At 38.0% G+C, this 23,069-nt stretch overlaps 1 protein-coding gene across 2 annotated transcripts in view; it reads left to right on the top strand.

The window, feature by feature from the left end:
• Positions 1-23,069, top strand: part of LOC131049755 (uncharacterized) — a 262,789-nt gene that overhangs the window by 49,767 nt on the left and 189,953 nt on the right. For both annotated transcript variants that reach the window (XM_057983819.2, XM_057983818.2), the window contains exon 6: positions 6,338-6,447. In XM_057983819.2, the coding sequence (XP_057839802.1) occupies positions 6,338-6,447 (110 nt within the window). The remainder of the gene's footprint in view (positions 1-6,337; positions 6,448-23,069) is intronic.

The following is a 23,069-nucleotide window of genomic DNA, read 5'->3' as shown; positions in this document are numbered from 1 at the left end:
TGAGAAGATGTCCTCTAGATCGATGGGTGCCTTGGTGGCGGCCCTGCGCTGAGCTCTGGCGATCAGCCACTCTTGAGGCACTGTCTGGGTTGAGGTTGGGGTTAAGTTAGCACCTTGTTCTCCCATGCTTTCAACCGGCTGATCACAAATTAGCAGCTGTCCCGCCATCGGAGGGGTGAAAGAAGGAGGAAGCTCCTTGTTTGCATCTGAGTTCTCCCCTATCTCACTGAATAATTGTTTGACATCTTCCTGTGATGGTGGCTCCTTGGTTCCCTCGAGCTCATGGATCTCGTCTGTTCTTTGTTCCCCTTCGACAGTCGAGTCGTCCTTGGCTGCATGGAGGAGTAGCAATTCGTGGCGGCTCTGTTGGGTAGGTTCATGCACTTCGATCCCCTGGGTGGATGGGATTTCTCCTTCCTCTATTTGGTCACCCGGCTTAGTCGGATTGGGGCCCTTTTGCTCGGTGTCCGACATATCTGGAGCAGGAGGATCATTGGCTTGGAATGCCTCTATGTCGCTCTGGGAAGGCGGAGCAGGTATGCAATCCAAATCTATGGCGTCGTCGGACGAACTGGGGTCCTTTGAAGATGAAGTGGTCTCTGGCCTTCTTATGGGCATCTTCTCCCTTCTTGTTCTTTTGGACGTCCGAGTCCCTCTGCAAGCCTTAGCTTTCTTTCTTTTCTCTGGTTTCTCAGCTGATGTCCTTTCGTCTTCGGAAGACTGAGAGTCGAAACTGCCCATCAGATGGTAAGTGAACTGGACCCCCTCATGGACTAGCCTCTCGATCTGGTGATGTAACCATTGATCTGTGTATCTTGCCGGGGCTGCCATGACTGCTTCGAAATCCGTGATTGGGTCTTGAGACCAATCAACGCCTGGCAAGAGGTGCCTTACTGCTTCGAATTCTCGGACTTGGAGGCAGTTCCCCGAGTCTGTGAGCTGATCCGGGACCTGACGGTACTCAAAGAGTCGCATTTGCTGCACACTCAATCTAGAATATTCCCGTCGCCTGACTTCGTAGTCATCGGAGCAATTTTTCCAATAATCTTCAATTGACTCCTTTGCTCTGTAGCGCCTACCGTAAGCTCTCTTCGCCAAATTGTCATGATCAAAACATTTCCTTGGGAAATGCTCCTGTAGGCCATAAGAGGCCAGCTCTGCAAGGGACTCCTTTGCTAGGGTGGGGGTTCTCAATTGGACATCATGGCTGCCTATGATCATTGGAAATGCGAATCCAGCCTGCTTGCTCTCTCGTAATAATATGCCGGCAGGGCGTGATTGTCTTGCCACCTCCATGAGGACTACCTTATCGGTTGGGTACCGCGGAAGTCGAAGGGGGGCACCTTCGAAACCAGCTATTCGGATGTAGGAGAACCTTGGGAACTGAATGAACCAGGCCCCATACCTCTGCACTAAAATGGTAGCTTGCTCCGAGAGCCTGATGTGTAACCCTCCCTGCATTAGCCTGACTAGGCGCATTGTGAAGGCGTCGTTGACGCGTTCGTACTGACCAACCGCGTAAGCCGGGCTGCTCTTTTCCCTTTGAGCTATATCCTGGTAGTGCAGCTGCGGGTAGCAGTCATAAACCTTTACCTGACCAGGCCCATTCCCGATCTCACCTTTCATTATTAATCCTGGCAGTGGCTGGTTCTTTGCGAACATATAGACCAAATAGGAGGTCATGGTGAAATACTTCTTTGTCTCGAGTTCAATTAGCTGAGCGTGGATGTTATCACTTATGATCTGGGCCCAGTCAAACTTAGACTTTCCGGCAAAGACCTGTTCTGTAAAATAGAACATCCATTCTTCAAAGTAGTTGGACTTAGGAAGTCCCATGACTCGGCTAAGTAAGGTGACCATGTCCCCATGTTCATTATGAAAGTCACTCCTGGGGGTCTTTTTCACAATCCTGGTGCTTGAAGGCCTTTTCTCCTTGAACCATTCTTCGTTAATCAATGCCCTGCATCGGGCCGGGTTCATATCATATGCCCCTTGTGCCTCGTCCATTGTTGTAGCTATGGGATTATTTGGAAAGGGGATATCAAATGCATCACCAATAGCCTCAGGGGAGAAGTCGGCGATAGTTATATTTTCCAGAAGCACCAATCTGGACTTTGGTTCGTAATGGCGAGCAGCTTCCACTACTAATTCATAGTTCTGGATTGCTGGAGGAAAACCTGCTGCTTGGGCGATGCCACTTTCCACCATTTGCCTAGGCCTGCCATATGCGTTGGGCGAGAAGACCCGATCCCTGAAATCCTGAATATCAATGTGGCCAAGGTCGGTGTCACCAATGTTGTCCCAGACGCTCTGGACCTTTGACTCCCTTAATCCTCCCCTCTGATACTGATACTTCATTCTTTCAACTTTCCGCGGGATGTCTGATTTGGATGCTCGTGAGGTTTCTGCTGCAGCGGGTGTTTTTGATGATTCTGCCGCTGATTTAGGCATTTATCCTGCACAGCCAGACACGGATTACAAGGTGATACAAGAACGATAATGCGGGTTAGATAATAACAGAAGTGCTTCAACAGACCGGGATTAGTTTAAATATCATTTTGGCTAACAATTTGATTAACTTTAACAACATTATATTCCTGAAGATTTATGACTATGCAATCTCATTTTCGAATTTTTGGATTAATTTTCAACAGAGGCAAAATATGAGAAGTTTGAATTTGAAAAGAGATGCAGCTTCTGGCTAAACCTTGGGGATGAATCCTAAATTTCGGATGTTCGAATAACGGCGATGCAGACTTCAAGAATTTCAAATTTTGCGTATTTGCCTATTTGATTCGCATATTTTTAAATGACCATACGCGATAAAGCGTACTTACCTGATTGGAGCGAATGATGAGTGATTGCCCGACCTTGTTGCGCGGGGCGAGCGGATGATCTTGCAAAATTTGAATCCCAACGGTTATCCCTCCTATTTAAATTTTCGCGGTTTGGAGGATGAAAGAGGATTTATCAATTTCACATAGTTCTGTGCCTAGCAATCTGAATTTTAAATGGTTGATGGGAGGATGATGCGGTGTCTTACCTCCTTGTTTTCGGATTTGAGAGTTCTTTCAAATTTTGAATTGCATTCTTTGAATTTTGACAAATTGGAGGCTTCGGATTTAACCTTCGCGGACTTCGGATCTGGGGTAAAGGGTGTAGTTTGCGCTGAATAGTAGATTTTGCGTTAAAAATGTGCCTTCGCGTTTTTCGCTTTGGCTCTTGCGTTACAAACTGTGCCTTCGCATTTTTTTGCTTTGGCTCTTGCGTTACAAACTGTGCCTTCGCGTGCCAAAGTTCGAATCTTTATCCCGAAGAGGAGATGCGTTAGATTTTAAACTCGACTTTGCCCTCGTTTTGGTTTGGACCTAAAGTCCGAAAATGATCGCGTTATACAATGTTTCTCCTTCGCGTTGGTTCGGACCTAAAGTCCGAAATGATCGCGTTGCTTTCAATTTTCGTCTCCGCCGAAATTCGGACCTGGGGTCCGAAATGCGATCGCACAGTGTTATGCTACTTCGACCTTCGCCGAAGTTCGGGGCTTAGGGTCCGAAGTGTGATCGCGTGATGTTTCTAAAACTTTGCCTTTGTGTTAGTTCGGAGCTTAGGGTCCGAAGTGGATCGCGTGATGTTTTTTTTAAACTTAACACTTTTGTTGAAGTTCCGACCTCAGGGTCCGAAATGATCGCGTGATGTTTTTAAAACTTTGCCTTTGTGTTAGTTCGGAGCTTAGGGTCCGAAGTGGATCGCGTGATGTTTTTTTTAAACTTAACACTTTTGTTGAAGTTCGGACCTCAGGGTTCGAAGTGTGTTCGCACAGTGTTATTTCTTAACTTGAATTTGGAAATTTCGGACCTGGGGTCTGAAAGTGATTGCCACCTTATGTTTTTAAATTTTGAATTTCGAAATTTCGGACGCTTAAGTCCAAAAAGGGAGTGCATAACGTTTTTTAACCTTAACTTGACTTTCGCCAAGTTCGGACCTGGGGTCCGAAAAGGAGCGCATTCGGTTTAAACTTGCCTTCATGTTTTAAAACTTTTACTTTCGTAAAAGTTCGGACCTAGGGTCCGAAAAGGAGATGCATCATGTTAAACTTTGAAATTTTGGAACAAACTTTCGGCATTCTCGCCCGAAAGCCAGATCAGTCAGGAGGACTCATTGGTTCATTATTCCAACGTCGATCAGCCTATGGACTGATCACGAACTCGCTCGAAGAGACACGAGAAACTCTGCTTGGATCCTCGGGATAACGATCAAAAAACTCAAAACAGGAAAGGGGGACCCTGTCGGCGACAGGGAGCGTGTGCAACGCACAACAGGTCCTTTAGGAAAACTGTAGATATGTTACATGATTATTGATTTCTTTTGGACTATTATAGGCATTGGAGGTGTTAAATGAACATTGAGTAGAACGTTACAATTATTGTCCTAATCCCCTCCATCTCCCTTAAGGTACAGTTAATGTACTTCATTTTTTTGTTGAGGATCTTCCTGTTATGTCCAACTTGGGTCACAGAGGCAGGTGGGCATTACATAATGAGAATTGACCTTGTCATCATTTCTTTACTTGTAATTATGATATAATTATAAATATCCTACCTTTGCACTTGCTCCAGTTTGCGGAAGTCTTAGTGATTGCATGCAAGTTAGATTGAGGAGGATTTGAGTTCACTGGAGCCTCATTGACCACATGTAAGTTAAACCGAGGTGATTTTGCAAGTCCATTTTTGGTGTAGTTTGCATATGCCTAGTCTTATTGAGCCAGCAGACATTCTCATCCTTAGCTGCATTAACTGGTGCTAAATGAAACACAGAACACAGGTTTTGACAGATATGTACTTATGTTCTCATTCTGTTCTGCATATTTTTGTACATCTATGTTTTATGGCCAGGTTTTCCAGCTTCACATCACATTACTAGACGCCATAGACAGAATCTTGGGAATCAATCAGTCCTGGCTGCTCCAATTACCCTTGTTAGGGATTTTCTACCACTGTTCAACTTTCTTCTGTTTGTGTATTGCATATTGTGAACAGCTGCTTACCTTGTCAACCTTGTTTGCTGAATCATAGTCGTTGCTGCTTTTTGTGAGCTGTATCTTTGATTGGCACTATTGTGTAGGATGTTCCTACTTAGTATATTCAGCGCTCCAATTAATTCCCAAGTTTCAATTCTTAATGAGTTTTGAGGTGATTGCTGTGTCAGTCTTAGATTAGCACTGGTTTGGCACAACTTTATTTGCATGTACCATTTGAGATGGAAATGCATACAATATCAGCATGTGATAACTCCTTTACTTGGGGTAGAAATCAGCAAAATGAGTGTTTAAGTGCTTTGTGCAGTTGAAGTAAAAGATGAGCAATGCGCTGGGTTTGGCACAACTTCATTTGCACCTACCATTTGAGGTGGAAATTGATGCAAGTGATTATGCTATAGTGGCACAGTCAAATTTCCATCTAAAGTCATAACAAAGCAGTACAAATGGACAGGTTTTCTTGCAACAATTTCTTGTTGTTAACAAGCATAGAGTAGACATAACTGCTTACATATTTTATTGCAATACATTACATTCTTGGAGTTGGTTTGAATTTGAGCCATCCTTTTGGCAGTTACATGATATGACGAACATGCCATTGTCTTGTTGAAAATTCCTAAGACTTGTTGTGCCATTATTTTTATGGAACATATATTTTACTTGTTATTTCATTTGTCTATCCTTTTAGCTTTATATTAGTTCCACTCATGATATTTTTATGATAAAGATTCCTCTAAGGTAATGCAATTTGCATTAACCGGTTTTTGGAGAACCCCTAATAATTAGGGCCTGGTTTGGAGATTGTAGAAATAAGTTGAAAGTTTTGAATCTGATATAAGTGCTTAGCTATAAGAATCTTCAAGTTGATAAGAGTCTTGGTCTTAAAGGAGATTTTTGGTTGATGATTTTTATTTTTTGTTTTTTGAAACAATCAGTAACTATCAGTGTAGGACATGACAATATTTTTCCTGTTGACTAGTATAATTGGACTGGCAAACATTATTTTTGTTCAAATGCACCTCTGGGTGATATTTGCTTGACCTGGAAATTACATGGAAAATTAATTGTTGAAAAGGGACATTTTGTTCAGTTGAGGATTAAAATGAAACATTTTTGATGCAATACTTCCAGTCTTCAACTATGTCTCGGTAGATGGTATTCCTATGACTTTAATTTCAGATAAAATATTTTTTTGCATGATTAGTTGGCACAATTTCAACAAAACTGTTGAAAGCATGTTTTCAACTTTGATATTTTCCTAAGAATGAAGGTAATTATTCTTTGATATTGTGACACTTGCAGCTATGGGGAAGAATATGCAGTAAAGAGCATTAGGAAATTTTCCAAGAAGGTAAAGAATGCACAAGAGGCCCATGAAGCAATCAGACCAACTGATATTCGTCGTAGCCCATGTATGTATATTTTCTGATTTCATATCCTAGATTGTATGGTGTATAGCTCTATGGGTATTGAAGAGACCCTAACATTTTTTTATTTTGATAATGATGATTGTCTTACATACTTAATGAAATCTGTATGGGTCATTTTTTTACACTTCCACCATACTTGAAAATCTTCTAGATTATATATAATGACAGTATTTTAGTTCTTGTTGAACAGATAAGTAATCATGCGGATTTCTTCAACATTTAAGATACCAGCTGATGTTTTACTCTTAAAGATTTGGTCTTCTCAATTAAAAATTCCTCATATTTATTTCTGTACCAAGAATTGTTCAATTTTTATTTTTTGATGTAATAACTTTGTAATGGTTCTAGGATGCAGGAAGGGAAATGTAATAAACAACCCCAACTTTTTTTTTTGGAAATTTCCAATTGGAATAAGCAGCAATAGAATGTTCTTATCACTTTCTGATCACCAGCATACAGTGGAGAGGACCACACAACTATTTTTAATGCAACAACTTAGAAGGAAACACACTGGGCGGCAAGCTGACCAATCTCACTTCTTTAGTGGAGTGTACAATACAATAGTACAGATACATCACACTTGTTCAGCAGGTTGCCATTATAGAGCACAAGCACTGCTCACTTATTCAACGGAGTGCAATTACAAAACTTCCACTATTTCAGTGGTGAGCAAATACAGTACCAACACTTATTCAGTGGGGTGAGAAAATACAGTTCTTTTCACTTATTCAGTGGGGTGAGCAAATACAGTTCTTTTCACTTATTCAACATCAAAGTGTAAGGAAAAAACTTTTGATGGTATTACCATCTTGGGTATTACATAGTTACCTCATGCATTACAAACATCATATAGGATACGAAATATGACTGCTGATATGAAGTGCTGATAATAGATAAGATTGCTGTAAAAATCCAAAAGTGAACCAATTTGCAAAGATAAACAAATATTCAAATGCTCAACCAGAAATATACTTCTGGAAGATGAAACAAGGTAGTTTTCAGGCTTGATGGCACTCTGAATTTCTGCTAACATTGTCAGGGAAGGTTTGATATCAATTGCAACTTACTGCAAATATGTCTGAACAACAAGGGAATCACCCAGAACTCGACAAACTCCTACCCAACACTCAAACGAAACATAGACCAGCTCAAACAAACCCAAACTTTATCAAAACACACTGAAAGAGGTATATATTAGACTGTTAATTGAAATTAGACATATACAGGTGTGATAAAATGCTGGTATAGCAGCTACAACCATCACATTCTTCCTCAAACTCACCTTACATTAATTTGTGCACCGTGAAAAGTCGTGAAGGCTGCAAGCATGGTTAAGGTGACCCTAAACAAGGTGAATTGAGCTCTCAAACCTAGGCATTTCGCTCTTGGATTCGCATGCTCCCATTTCTAGCTACTATGTCGCCTTATATGATGTGTACCTCATAATATCTGGAAATCTGCACTTATACATTGGTATGACTTGTAGGGAATGACTTGACAACCAAAGCAACAACAAAAAAGTTAAAAATTAAAGAGAAATCACTTGAATCATTCAACATGATGCTACTGTGTGAAGATCCCTTGTCCTTTGTGCTGGTTTCTTGTTGTTTTGTTTGTAATTGAGGTTTGGTTTGGTTTTGTATTTTCTGATTTTTATTTGCTTTTTTGGGAATTTTCAGATAAGATGAATGCAGAATATTGACAAATGCTCAAATACATAGAAAAATTCAACTATAATGCATTTATAATAACTAAGATTACATAGACATTGTGTAGAACCAACTAATTGAAACCTTTTCCTTGACTGAAATAAAAGCAACTACAATGGATGATAAAAACCTGAAATAATGAATCAATCAGCCACTTAGACTTTCCTTTTCACTTCCGAAGGCTGCGTTTGGTCTCCCAGGGTATAGCGCTGCCTCCCAAATGAATTTCAGAATTTTAAGGCCTTTTAGACAAGGAATCGCCCCCTAGTGAATGGTGTCTTAATTGCTGCCTGAAAAACTGTCAAAAGCAGGACGTAGCTGAGTGCTGATGCCTTCAAGAAACTCCAAATTGCTTATATTCAATTCCCTGCAATCTGATTTCTCAAAACTGATAGAAACCCACTGACCTCTCACTCCAATTCGCTCAATATGGACCAATGTGTGAAGCCAATCCAACCTGCAAGCTTCAGTTTGTATTGCACAACGTCAGTATGCAAAACAATGAAGAATGGTCGTTCTCCAAAGTCTGAAAACTCTGTCATTCTGCAGAAACCTTCGTTTTCCACAAACTCCAAAGCTCACGTGAAGACAAGAAAGAAATACTCAAATCATAATGAATCGAACTTCTCAATTTTATGCATATATACCCTCCATGAGAAGTTTGAACTTCTCCAAAAAGCTCCTAATTAACATTAAAATGTAATAAAATAGCATTGGCATCATTAATGAAATAAACTTTGGGTTATGTGCTCATAAATAATTAATCAGTTCGGCCCCCTCCTCATGATGACTTGACCCTTCAAATATAAAGTTAAGTTATAACTTTATATTAGCCTTATTTAATGATTTAATATTAATTTGGCCACATAAATATTAATATATCCCAAAATACTTAACATTTTGCTAAACTGTCAGAGACTGGAGTCAACAGTGCTAATTCCCATGTGACCAAATGCTCGGCTAAAAATAGAAAGGGGTCCTTCTCGATAAACTTTGACTTACTATAAATAGTAAGTATAGCAAATGAAGTCCAAATGATGCCAAACGAAAGCCAAATCGAAGCATACTGAACCCTGGAGAGAATACAACCCTCATAAGCCCCTCTACCCAAACTCATTAGCCTACGAGGGTCAGAATGATAGGCTAATCTCATTGAATATCTGATCTCAACAAGAAGGGATCACAGTCCGCCCTCCCTAAAATTGCTTGTCCCCAAGCAATCTCAACTCCGGATGCTGTAAAATATCTTCACTCTCCCAAGTAGCATCCTCTACCGGGAAATCCTTCCACTTAATCAATTATTCTCTGGTAACTCGCCTCCACAACTGTCTCTCCCTAACATCCAATATGGTCTCAAGTATCAGAATCAACTTCCCCTCATCATCTATGGGTGGTAACACTGCAGAAGGAACAACTCGATGACCCAACGATGCGATACATGAAATACATTATGTACTTTGCTATCCGCCAGTAGCTCTAGTTCATAAGCCACCTCACCCACTCGCTTGATAATCCTGAAAGGACCATAATAGCGTGGCTTAAGCTTCTCCGCTCCACTCTTCTTGAGAGTGGACTGACGATAAGGTTGTAGCATCAGATACACCATATCCCCTATGTCAAAAGAACACCCAGTCCTTTTTTGGTCTGCATACTGCTTCTGCTGATTTTGTGCCTTTTGAATATTTTCCTTAAGAGCCCTCATGATATCCTGACTCTCCTGCAGCAAATTGCCAGCACTAGGCACTCTACTGTTACTCAACAGTAAATCTAGAAAACTAGGCACTTCATATCCATACAACGCCAAGAATGGTGTCATTTGTATCAACATATGGTAAGTGGTGTTATAACAATACTCGCATAGATAAATCCACTTTACCCAAGCCTGTCCTGCAATATAATTTTTGAGGTATCCTTCCACCCATTTGTTTACGATCTCTGTCTGTTCGTCCGTCTGCGGGTGGTAGCTAGTACTCGGAGTGAGTTCGGTTCCACATAGTCTGAATAACTCCTGCTAGAAGTGGCTCATGAACCGACTATCTTTGTCACTGACAATACTCTGAGGTAAACCATGTAACTTGAATACTTCACAGAAAAACAACTATGCTACTTGTGTATGTAGCTGCTATTGGGAAGAAGTGAGCATATTTGGTAAGCCGATCAACAGCCACATAAATACAATCTCTGTCTTGGGCTTTTGGCAAGCCCTTAATGAAATCTATAGATAAACATTCCCACTTCCTATCAGTAATCGAAAGTGGCTGGAGTAATCCTGCAGGGTATGTGTGCTCCTGTTTATTCTGCTGGCATACAGGGTATCCTATCACTGTTTTCCTTGACCTTGTCACCCGTATCTTATGTCTCATGATTAATGCATTCATTCACTATGATAGAGAGCATGAGGGCCATCACAATAGGGTGCCCAGAAAGTCTATCCTTAATAGGCCCAAATTGTACTCCTTTGGTCTCATGGGACTCTCTGGTCTTATGCCATCCCCTAGTTGCAATCCTCTCCCTCTCTCTCTATCATGGCTGGAAATACTAAGAATATATGCAGATATACTGTTAGACATTGAGAACATACACAGAAATATATTTGACATACAATAAGTCAACTACAGAATATAATTCTCCAGATTTCTATTTACTGATTTATATATAATTTGTAAAGCATTGCATCATAAATTATAAGAATGCAGTAATAACATATGTAGATAAAGCACTTTATACTATGCATAAAAATTCATACCAACTGGAGCGTTGGGTCGGACTGCTAAGAGGAATAATTAATGATTCTATTAAATCAGAAACCTTCGATGATATTTGCATGATTGATTGATTGATTCAATGAATACCTTTGATTGGATGATTTGAGGTATTGGTGAGTTGATGCCCAAGTGATTGTTGATTATATGATTGATGAGTGAGTGCATGATCCTTGAATGATTGGAATGATCTCTCCTTTGTACTTTATTGGGGGTAGAGTCACACCTTTCGTAGGAATTGAGGCACCACCTTTCATAATAACGAGTCACCACTTTTCATTGCTGCCTTTGAGAATAATAAAGAATTCTCCAAATTGATCTCCCTTCCCTCTCTTCCTCAAATGAACCTTCTCCCCTCTATATCTTCCCATGTGAGGGAGAGGTCACATCTCTTTGTCATCCCTGCCCCTAGGCAAGAGACACAACCTATCCCAATTTCCACCCTTTGAAATGCTACAACCCTTCATAATTCTTGCCCTTTGAAAGAGACACAACCTTATCTACTTTCCATTCCTTTTTTCCTCCATTAATCCTTCCTTGATTCCAATGCTTCATTCCTTTCTGTCCTCCTCCTTATCTTCTTTCAAATGATCTCTTCTCCCTCTTATATGTCATTTTTGAGAGAGTCAACTCTTCATTCCATGCCTTTTGACTATTCATTAACTTAATTACATTTCAATTATATTATATTATACTTTTATTATTTTATGTTTTAATTTATTATTATTTATTATTAAATCCTATCTCAAAATGGGGACATTACAATATGCAACCTCTCAAATGAACACTCAACTCCTTTTTATGAAAAATTGGAGGAATATAATAATAATAAAAAATAACAATCCCCCTCTTCCTCCACAAACTCTTTTTTTTCAAAATAAATAATAATTCATGATGTGCAACAAGACCCCCTAATGCCGAAGTGTCCCTTTGGAGGCACAACTGGAAACACATCTTTTATAAATAATTACACTTAGTTGCTTTTTTAATCTTTTCACCTTTAGACAACTTAAGTAATAATTCTTTAATAATTCAATAAATTACATTGCGGAAAGCATAAAAAAATACAAAAATGAAATTTTGGTCGTACCAATATGTCATTGAGGAATTGAGGCAACTTCGTGACTGCCTAAAAAAACATGCTTCTCCAATAAGTTTGGAGAGCTCCCTAAAGGCAGGAAATCAATTTTTAAAGCATCACGAGATGCAGCAAGACCACTTGAACTTGCTGCCGTGAACAACACCTCTACTGGACTAATCTTGTGTTCTCTAAGAACTTTGGGGTTTTCTCTTGCTTACCAATTAGCCTACGAGAAAATTCAAAAATAGGTTAATTGTCCACAAATCAATTTTGCTTAAGAAGGGGACATTGCAAGAAATGCAGATATTACAATTTGCATAATTATCATTATGACAGTCTTTCATGTGGATTGTGCTTGAAATAAATTCAAAGATTAATTTCTTTTAAATTTCTCATGTTTCTCACTTTTTATTATCATAAAATTATTGATATGGTTGAAAGGAAAGTATGACAAATTCCAGCTTAATCTATTATTGAGTAGAATACATGTTGAGCCCATCTGTAGTAATTTCAACAAACAACACAAAGAGAAAGCAAGAAGATAAGCAGAGAAATATAACACATGATATGTTGATGATAATAGCTATGGTCGGACTCCTTCAGGCCCGACATAGCAAATGCAAATGTGTAATTGCCCTATCGGCGTTACACATTTAACCTGATCGATTTATATGCCTTGCCGACTTTACTTTGAATCAAGTTTGTTAACAAATGATAATTAACCATTGATTAAGCAATGTCTCTTGGAATCGAATCAGTTCTAATAAAGACGTGTTTATTATGATGAAATTAATCCATAACAAAAGGACGTGTTTATTAATAAAGATGCCAACTTTTGAGATAAGTCGTGTTGGTTGGCAAGACATGTTTGGTATATAGTGTCATTCTCTCCATCACCTTCAGCAATTCGTATCAACCATCAAGCAGATCGTGTTCTCTCCATAAGCATCAGCAGATTTGCACTTCTACTCCAGCGATTCATATTGTCTATATATCTCCATCAAGATTATCTTCAGCAGTTCGAAAGTTCCTTCAGCATATTGAAGTTAGTCTTCAGCAGATTGTTGACTGTGATCTCCATACAAAGCGAATCAAACCTATGTTACATTGATTCTAGAGTGAATCTCCTTATTTTAGCTTCAAGTGTGAAGCATTTGTAAATAAATTTTGCTAATAAAATTCTAGAGATAAATTGCTGGGTTTTTCACATTCAAGAGGAAGGTTTTCCCAGGGTTGTGCATTTTGTGTGAATTTTCTATCTATCTGATCTGATCACTAAAATTTAACATGGTACACAAAATATACTTTATGAAAAGCTTACTGAGGGAAATGATATAGCTTACAATGGTTGCATAAAGCTTTGTTTGATTTGTTATTAATAATAGAGCTTTTTGATTAGGGGATGAACATTATATGATTTCCATCCTAATTTTTACACAGTAGTTATATAATTACATGGTTGATCCTTTAGAATTGTTTATTACCCCTTCTATGGTAGCAACATATTATTATCAAAAATTACAGAAATGATATAGTTTTCCCAAGGATTAAAGCAGTATATTGGTTAATTACTAAGTTTGGGTCCTTTGGTTAGTAGTTATAAAGTATAATATGTAACGAGATTCCCCTTTGGGTCCTTTCTACACTTACCTAATTAAGTTTACTCAGGGCATTTTGTTTGTATGGCTCAAGTCATGTGACTATGGCACTTGTCATAATCACATTTTGGTCTATAGCTCATCCTTGCCTATATCTATGAGAGTCCTTTATGTACATTTCATTCCATTGCATTGTATCCTATTTTTCAAGTTTTGGTGGTATAGCATTTTCATTGCCCTTCTCTTGTGTGGAAGGTTATTTGCTGTTGCAGAAGATTCTTGCTTTTGTGAGTCCTTTTGCTGACTTGAGCTTGGTATCAAAGCTCTAAATCTACAAGCCCCTCTTTTTTGGGAGATTTTTGCCAAGCTTTTTACTTGGTGCATCCCAGCCCAAATTTGACCTCACGATTGAGTTTGGGAGCTCCAAATTTATATGGAAAAATAGTTAACTCGATAGAGTTTGGAGACATTATAGGTCCAATATTTTTGAAGACGTTATCAATTTCTATTGTATAGAATCTATAGGTGTACAATCTATACAATGCATACATTGCCTACATTGAGTTAGATCTGGATCATTCCACATGTATGGTTGAATATTATTTGTAGGTTGTACATATTTGTGATACCCTATGTCATCAATGGCATAAAGGTATTGGTGTTTTTTTGTAGAATTTAAGGCTTTTTGTTAGATCGTAGGTGTTATTTTGGATCCTAGGTAAGGTTTGTAGGTAGCTTGTAGAGGGGCATACATGGTGTGGGTCCTAGTTGATAGTTTTTGGCATTGCTTAATGGAGCCCTTTGACACATTGCCAAGCCCTTAGTCATGTGTAGGGATTGGGCATTGAAAGCTTGCTCGGAGTTTTTTTGGAGGATTTGCCTAAAGACAATGCTTCTAGGTATTACCATTTGTGCATTGCTTATCTGTGGCTCTATGGCCTCTAGTGCTTATGCATTCAATTGCGTCACCAAGCATTGCCTCCATTGCTCAAGTGCTGCCACCTTTGGTCTATCCAAATAGTACCCCTAGTTCTTTTTTTTGCTAGAGGAGTTTTTCTTTTTTGGGAATCGTAACTGTATTGTATTGTGTTGTATTTTCAGCTTTTTATGGGCAGCAAAAAGCTCTTTTGGGCATTATGAAATTGTTAAAGAACTTGAAACTATTAACCAACTCCCTTTCCTTGTTATTTTTCTCATCAGGAAGCTTGATGGTTCTTTACCTCATCGTGTGTTCCACAAATCTACCCACACTAACCTTTACCTTCATTCTTCCTCTCATCACCACCCTACCCAAAAGCTGGCATCCTCAAAACCTTAGTTTATAGAGCTTTCCGTATTTGTGATCAAGAGAAGTTAGGGCAAGAAATTGCTCATGCCACCCATGCCTTCAAATTAAACGACTAAAAGAGCAAACAAATCAATAGAGCTTTTAACCAAGCACAATCTTATCTCTTCTCCAAACCCAGGATCCACCCCCTTCTAATACCTTTGTAGCCTCTTTCTCGTATATTGAAGGCATCTCCTACAAAATCTCAAAAATCCTTCAAAGAAAAGGCCTTACTTGTACCTTAAAACCTTATTTACCATTAAGACACCTTATCCCCTCTCTTAAAGCCCGAGCAAATCCTTTTCTCAATCCAGGTGTTTATAAGGTGGTGTGTTCATGTGGTAGTGTGTACATTGGTTAAATTGGTCGCTCCGTTAGCATCAAAATCAAGGAGCACAGTGCTGACATAAAACATGAATGCCTTTCTAAACCTACCTTGGCTGAGCAGTCTTCCAAAACCAAACACCATATGTGCCTAGAATGTACCCAAATCCTTGCAAGAGAAGATAACTGTTTCAAGAGGAAACTCAAAGAGGCTCTAGAATTAATTAACACCCCACCAACCTAAGTCACAATGAAGGTTGGAATTTGAGTTTCTCTTGGTACCCTTTACTTACCAACCTCAGAAATTGCTTCCTTCTCAATCCTCCTCTCCTTCCTCTTCATAGTGCCCCTTGCAACACATTCTCGCCCACCCTGGCCCCCCTGCCCCCCCCCCCCCCCGAGCCCCCCCCCTCGTCTTTTGCGTACCTTTGTCCTTGGGCCTCGAGCCCTTGCATTACCTATCTTTTCTCGCCCCCTTAGCTTTTCTTCTCCTCCCGTACCTTTCTTTGTCTCTGTTTGTCTCATAGGCTTTTTGCTTGCTTTGGTTTCATTTTTTCTCCTCTTTTTTCCTTTGCTCCCCTTTTTGTTGTTTAGGTCTTGTAATTAGTTGTATTTCCTTTTCTGTCTTCTTTTCTTCTCATTTATAATTCTTATTTTTATTTTATGTATACGTCCTCTTTTGATTTATTTATTTTTCTATATATATATAATTAAATTTTATCTTATTATTATATTTTTAAAGATTAGCTTCATTGTTAAATATTTAGATTATTTTATGTTGTTATTAGTATTCTTTTATTCTTGCTTACCTAATTTTATTTTATCCAATTTTTAATATCTAATAGCTTTTTTGTGTTTGCAGTTCCTTATCGTTGCCCTTTCTCTTTATTGCATTGTTTTTATCATTTATTAGTATTAAATAAATAGTAATGCTTTTTCTTGGGTTTCATATATATATATATATGATTATTATTTGCCTTTTATTATTATCTTTTTTGTTTGCTAATATTAATATTCTTTATTGACTAGCTCTCTTATTTTTTATTGTTTGTTGTTTAAAATTGGTTGTCTTTTATTTTCATTAGCTATTTTGTAATTTTTATTAAATATTTGTTTACCTTTTTAGCTTCTTTTTTGTATTTTGATATTTTTTAGTTTATATTGATTTCTTGCCAACCACCCCCTACCCCAACTCTATTAGAAACGTTGATGAGAAAAATCATACACAGTCAAATCTAGAAGCTCAAATCATACTATCATGGGCTGTGGAAACCTAATGGCTATAATTTTTCCTGATATTTCTCTAGGTAGCAATTTTTTTAAATTTTATTAAAGTCTATTTCTTTTTTTTTGATCGGTAATTTTGTGATTTTTATTTATTAAGAATGCTTTTAACTAGAGCTACGAACCAGTAGGGGTCACAATGGGGGACCCCCTCCTCGAGGGATTACATGATGAGGTATTAACACCTCCTCGATGATATGAATGCCACACTTACATATATTTTGTTATATCTATCTCTCCTTATCACTCCATATGCCTTATCTCTCCAAACATCTCCTTATCACTCCATTACAATTCTCCTTATCTCTCCAACACGGGCTTTGTCGCTCCTTAAACTGGCATAGGGGCATCGTGATCTTGGCAAGGCACAGCTAACACGAAGAGACATCAACACCTCAGGGCATAACGAACGCGAAGAGACATCAAGGCCTCACTAATGAGAACACCAATCGCAAGTCACGGGAGCAGCATTATTTTGAAATTTATTAGGAAATCACAATGAATCTATTTGTTCCTCCAATTTTCTGTTTTGCAAGCATATCTTCGAAAAAATTGTAAAAATCACTATTATAAATAGTCAGGCTTGTTCATTGTAAAAATTGGGCTCAACTGCCCATTATTTTTTGTTGGGGGCTGGCAATTACATCATTAATAAATTTTGGGGGACTGTAAGACAATTTAATTGCCCATTATTATCTTTTTGCTCTCGTAGTGTCTTTTGTTATGGCAGAGCCTAGGACTATTGAGCTCCTCACTTTGAACAATTATCACACAGAGAAACAAAAAATGAAACTACAACAATCAAAAGGTCTGACATATGTTGGCTAAGAAGCCTCCATAAGTCACTAAGGAGTTGGAAAAATTTCATATAGAACAGGCTAGATGAAGTCATCGAATTAATTGGAGTTCATGCATTACATAATTTGTTGTTTCATATTGTGGAGTGCACTACACCTAAGCAAGTATGAGAGAAATTTGATGATTTTTTTGGCACCATTAATGATTTGAATTCATTCTATATTATTGATTTTATGTCAATTGAGTACTTCCTTGCTAAGTTAAGTTGTTATTGTCATAGTTAAAAGGTTTTGGAAGAGCTAAGACTAATAATAAATGTATCTTAATTTTTTTGAATTTTTTCTAATGGCCTGGTTTAGTTGTTCTCTACCTTCTACTTCACCAAGACTAATTTAAAGATGTTTCATGAATATCTTACTAGGAAATAGGCGAAGCTTATTTAGTTGGATGCACTTTCTAGTTCTAAGTGCCCAACATTGGTGGCTCAATTAGCAAAGGGCAAAGGTTAGGATAGGTGCAAGCCTAAGACATAATCTACTTCCAGTGGTGAGTATCCGTCCAAATCAAAGTAGAATAACACTCAAAAGTGCACACCTCCCTCTCATTCTTCTATGTTAGGTAAGTCTTCCTCCAAGACAAAGAACACATGTGATCCTTGTACTTTTCGTGACTAGCTTAGACTGAATCCAAATGTTGGCAGCAGTTAGAGGCTTTGGACTAAGCCATGCAACAACATAAGATTGTTATCTCCAAGCCCCCATCCATAAGTAATATTGATTTTGATGACCACACGATTATGCTAAGAGGGAGGGCATTGTTGGGGGGGGGGATCAATATAATACTATTTTCTCCATTTTCAAACTTAATACCATATGCCTATCAATTGCACAATATCAACAACATAAGATGCAACAATTTTGCAAGACATGTAGAACACATGATTTACGTGGAAACCCTTATGGGAGAAGACCAAGACAAAGTATTGTTTATATAAATTCTCCTTTGCAATCTTTGTAGGCACCAACCTACAAGAGGCAACAATCCCCCCAATTCGTAGGCACCAACCCCCACAGCTAAGCACCAACTTAGCGCAAGACACCAATCTCTCCTTTAGGAAGCACCAACTTCTGAATTCTTCAATGGATGATATTTTCTTCACAAAATCTGAAAGTAGATATACGTTACTTCACAAAATTACTTATAGATGATCCAATGGTTATCATACAGATTCTCTCCTTCACAAATCTACTTGATGATGCAATACCATCATCCTCAAATCTGAATGCAATGCTTTCACTTATATTTCTGCTATAGACTCCTCTTTTAAATCTTCCATATAGTCTTCTTTACAAGTCTGCTATATATTCTTCTTTTAAATCTGCATAAACTCCTCTTTATAGATCTGCCTTTGATAATCTTTTTTTAAATCCTTATTTTTAGATTTTCTGATGTAAGACCGATTTATCTCTTTTTCACACTCACCCTTCTTCACATTTGCAAACTTGGTTTTATATCATCCAAGGAGGGCGACTTCACTCAAAAGACACAACTGATCACAAAGGAGGCAATACATCAGAAATATGCACCTTTTTATTACAAACTTGGAAGTTATTGTCGTTATTATGGAGTGCTTGATAAGGGGTTGGTCCCATAAATAAAGTGAGTTATTTGTCTTTGAAATCACCAAGAATGAGGCGCCAAATATGAGGTCGGCCAGCATAAATAATATCTGTATGTCTTGGCAAAGGTGGTTGGCCAGAAATATAAAGTTAATTTAATTCGTTTTCATAATTCGAGGGGAGTCGGTCCTTCAAATAGATGATAATTGCTGTTCCTACATGGATGATTATTGCTGCCCTTCTTAAATGATAATCGGTGCCTTTATTGTCATTTATCATTGCTCTTTATAATCACAATGTAATCACTACTACTTATAAGGTGATCCTTTATGATCTATTCATAGCTGTCCACATGAATGTTAATATCATTCACTTGTCGTTAGTCATTCAACTTTAATCATCCACTCATCTTTAATTATTTGTTCATGTTATTCTTGGCTGATCTAAAACAAATAAATATATGATTGCCATTGAACATATAATAAAGGGGTTGGCCTGTATGGATATTCCTTCATATTATCAAGGAATTTGACCAGCATTGGAATTATAATTAGAGTGCTATTATAAACTTTCATCAATGTGTATATTCCATGGTTTATCAATATTATTGTCTTTCTTGATTATGCTTTTGTCAACTTTATGCTTTGTCTTTGCTATCTTTGCATCCGAAATTCTTCTAGGCATTTGTGGACGACTTGTATCTTTGTCAAGAACAAATGCTCTTACATCAGTGGCAATAAATCTTCTCAATTTGACATTTATGACAATATGTTTGTCATCAATCTTGGACATTGAATTCCTTCTTGAACCAATGATTTCCTTATCAATGACATTCTTCTTGGACCAGCACTAACCTTAATAACAATAATTAACCTCAATGACAATAATGGCATCAATGACAATAATGGCATTAATGACAATCTTGTTCATTTGCTTTGGACATCAATGCCAACGTCAATATTTCTAATAGATTCAAGTGCATCTGACCATATAACTTATTCACAATTTCTACTTTGTTCACTTTTATAAAGTAGTACTTTTCATATTGTAGTGAGAGACTCTTAGTAGATTTTGATTTTGGGAGCATGCATAATTCAATTGGCATTTAGGTGTATTCGTGATGTTCCCTTGGTTCAAAGATTTCTGTTAACTTTCTTTCCATTTAATAGTTTGGTCATTTTGGTGATGGAAAGATAGTTGAGTGCACACAACATGATGTAGTCATTTGAGAGCTACATGAATTTGAGATTGTTGTTGCTTTAAGGAGTGTTGATCATCAATTCTCTTTGTAGAGACTTGATGGTTTTGAGACTTTGTGAAGACCTTCCTTTATTACACATGCCGATTCTTTGAGTAGGCTTTGTCCTGAATGATGTAGTCATTCAAATTGTAGGTATCTACAACACCTAAGCACATATGATATGGTGTTTGATATCCCAAAGATTTCATGCATTGAAGGAGTTTGTCAGGTTGTGCACTTCACAAACATTATGAAGATCCCTTTCCCAAGGGTTTTTAATGCATTAGTAGCTTCTGCAAGATAAGACTTTCCTAACCCGTTAATCTCCTCTATTCTGTTTTGATTTACTCATGTATGCTATTAGATTATCTGATTTATGCTTTCCGAACTGAATATGTTTATCAGACTGTAACATTGATCATGATCGATGACTTGCTTAACATAGTTAAGCGTCGATCTAAATGCTATCGGGCTAGTAACCCGATAGCATATTAATGTTGATTCATTTATGAATCGGCATTAATATACTATCGGGGTATTAACCTGATAGCATATGTAATGCTATTAGTTATCGGGCTTGTTTGCTTTGATATTGATTCATTATCGGGTGTGTTTATATCGATCTGTTATCATTTACAATGGCACCGATTAGTTATCATAGACATCGAGTGGATCGGTTGACATTTGTAAGAGTCACGACCAAGTGACATCTTGGTCGGACATGTCTAAAAAGACATGTCCGACCAAGGTGCCACTTGATTGTGACTACCTTACTATATATACATCATTCAAAAGAAAGGGGATGACATTGAAATTGATACATGTTCATCCTCCATACCTGCAGCAAAAGAAAGACAACAATATTATTGTCATAGTCATAATACCAAAATCTTAAATACACCATCTTGCATATAACTTGTTCATTAAATTGGAAATTGCAATAACATTTACATGGTATCAGAGCCACGTTGATCGAACTTGAGGCTATTCAATTTTGTGAATAATTTAAGAACAAGGTTATATACTACATCACATTTCTCCAATGGCCAGCGCTATCAGATTCGAAGACAAACTCGGAGGTGGCGATGATTTTTCAGCCTGGAAGTTCAGAATCCAGATGATCTTAAAGGAGAACAAAGTGGATTCATTTGTTCAAACTAAAAATGACCAACCTGAAAATGAACCTGACAAAACAACATGGATTGAGGGAAATGAAAAGGCTATAAAAATAATAGTTGATGGGGTGAGAAACAACATAATGCCCATCTTAAGAAAACATCAGACAACCTATAAAATGTTCAAAGCACTTGAAAGCACATTTGAGATATCAAATGCAAGTCGAACTTTGGCATTAAAAGGAGAAATAAATCATATCACCATGAACAAGGGGGAGACAATCAACGCCTACTTCATGCGGATATCAATTCTAAGAGATGAACTAGCAACTCTGGATTACGAGATCCAAAGCAAAGAGTTAACACTCATTGCTCTAGATGGGTTGCCTAGTGGATGGAGTACATTCGTCCAAGGCATTAGTGCAAGGTCCAAGTATCCTAAGTTTGAAAGATTAAGGGATGATTGTCTCCAAGAAGAATCAAGATTGAACAAGATGGGAATAAAACAAAAGAACATAGACAAAGACCTTCAAGTTCTAAATACTAACACAAATAAGACAATCGAGATGAAGCAATTTAGGAAGAGGAAGGGTCATCAAGGCAAGAACACTTCAAAGAGAGACCTATCACATATTCAATGCTATAGGTGCGATAAGTTCAGGCACTTTGTTGCAAAATGTCCAGAGAGAGCCAAACAAGCCACATTTGCCAGAGCAGGAAAATCTAAAAGAGAAGAATCCCAAAACTATGTCCTCTACCCAGCACTTACAAGCCATGCATCAAATAAGTCTAACTCTTAGGTGATCGATAGTGGCTCATCCAAACACATTACAGGGATAAGAGAAGTGCTAGACTCCATGACAGAGGATAATTATGAGGAAGTAACCATCGGAGATGATTCCTCACATCCAGTTAGAGGAATTGGTTCCTGCACCATCAAACTGAAGACAAACATATCATGTCAACTCGAAGGAGTACTATATGTCCCCGACATCAAGAGAAATCTAGTCTCCATATCAGCCCTAGAAGATAACGGATACAGAGTAACCTTCATGGAGAACAAGGTGCTGGCTTGGCCATGAAATTCTTCCATCAAGAAAGCTAAAGTCATTGGTCAAAGACAAGGCTCTTTGTGTGAGCTGTGCACAGAGCCCAACCTAGCCCTAATTCATGAAGCAACAAATGCAAATGAGGTCTGGCATAGAAGACTAGGCCACCTGAATTATAGAGCTTTATCATCTATGGGAAACCTTGTCACAGGTTTACCTAAGTTGTAGCAATATCATTCAGAGGCATGCAAGGGATGTGCCCTAGGTAAAAATATCAAGGGTGCCTTCCATAATAGTACTAGGAAGACAAACAAAGTTTTAGAGTTAGTTCATTCTGATATATGTGGACCAATGTCGGTTCCCTCTCTAGGAGGATGTTTGTATTATGTAATATTTGTTGATGACTACTCTATAAGAAAACTTGGATCTACTTTCTGAAGTGTAAAGAATCAGAAGAGATCCTTAGTAGGTTTAAAGAGTTTAAATCACTGACGGAGAACTACTCAGGAAATAAAATTAAAATCCTAAGGACTGATAATGTGGGGGAATACACATCAGAATTATTTAAAGATTTTTGTAAAAACTCAGGGATTAAGAGGGAGCTAACAATACCTTATAATCCTCAACAAAATGGGGTAGCTGAGAGGAAAAATAGGACAATTGTAGAAGCTGCCAAAGCCATGATTCTTGATCAGACT

This window comes from Cryptomeria japonica, chromosome 2, assembly GCF_030272615.1.
Source record: "Cryptomeria japonica chromosome 2, Sugi_1.0, whole genome shotgun sequence".
Taxonomy (NCBI): domain Eukaryota; kingdom Viridiplantae; phylum Streptophyta; class Pinopsida; order Cupressales; family Cupressaceae; genus Cryptomeria; species Cryptomeria japonica.
Note: the sequence above shows the minus strand (reverse complement) of the source record. Positions and strands in the feature narration are given on the sequence as shown.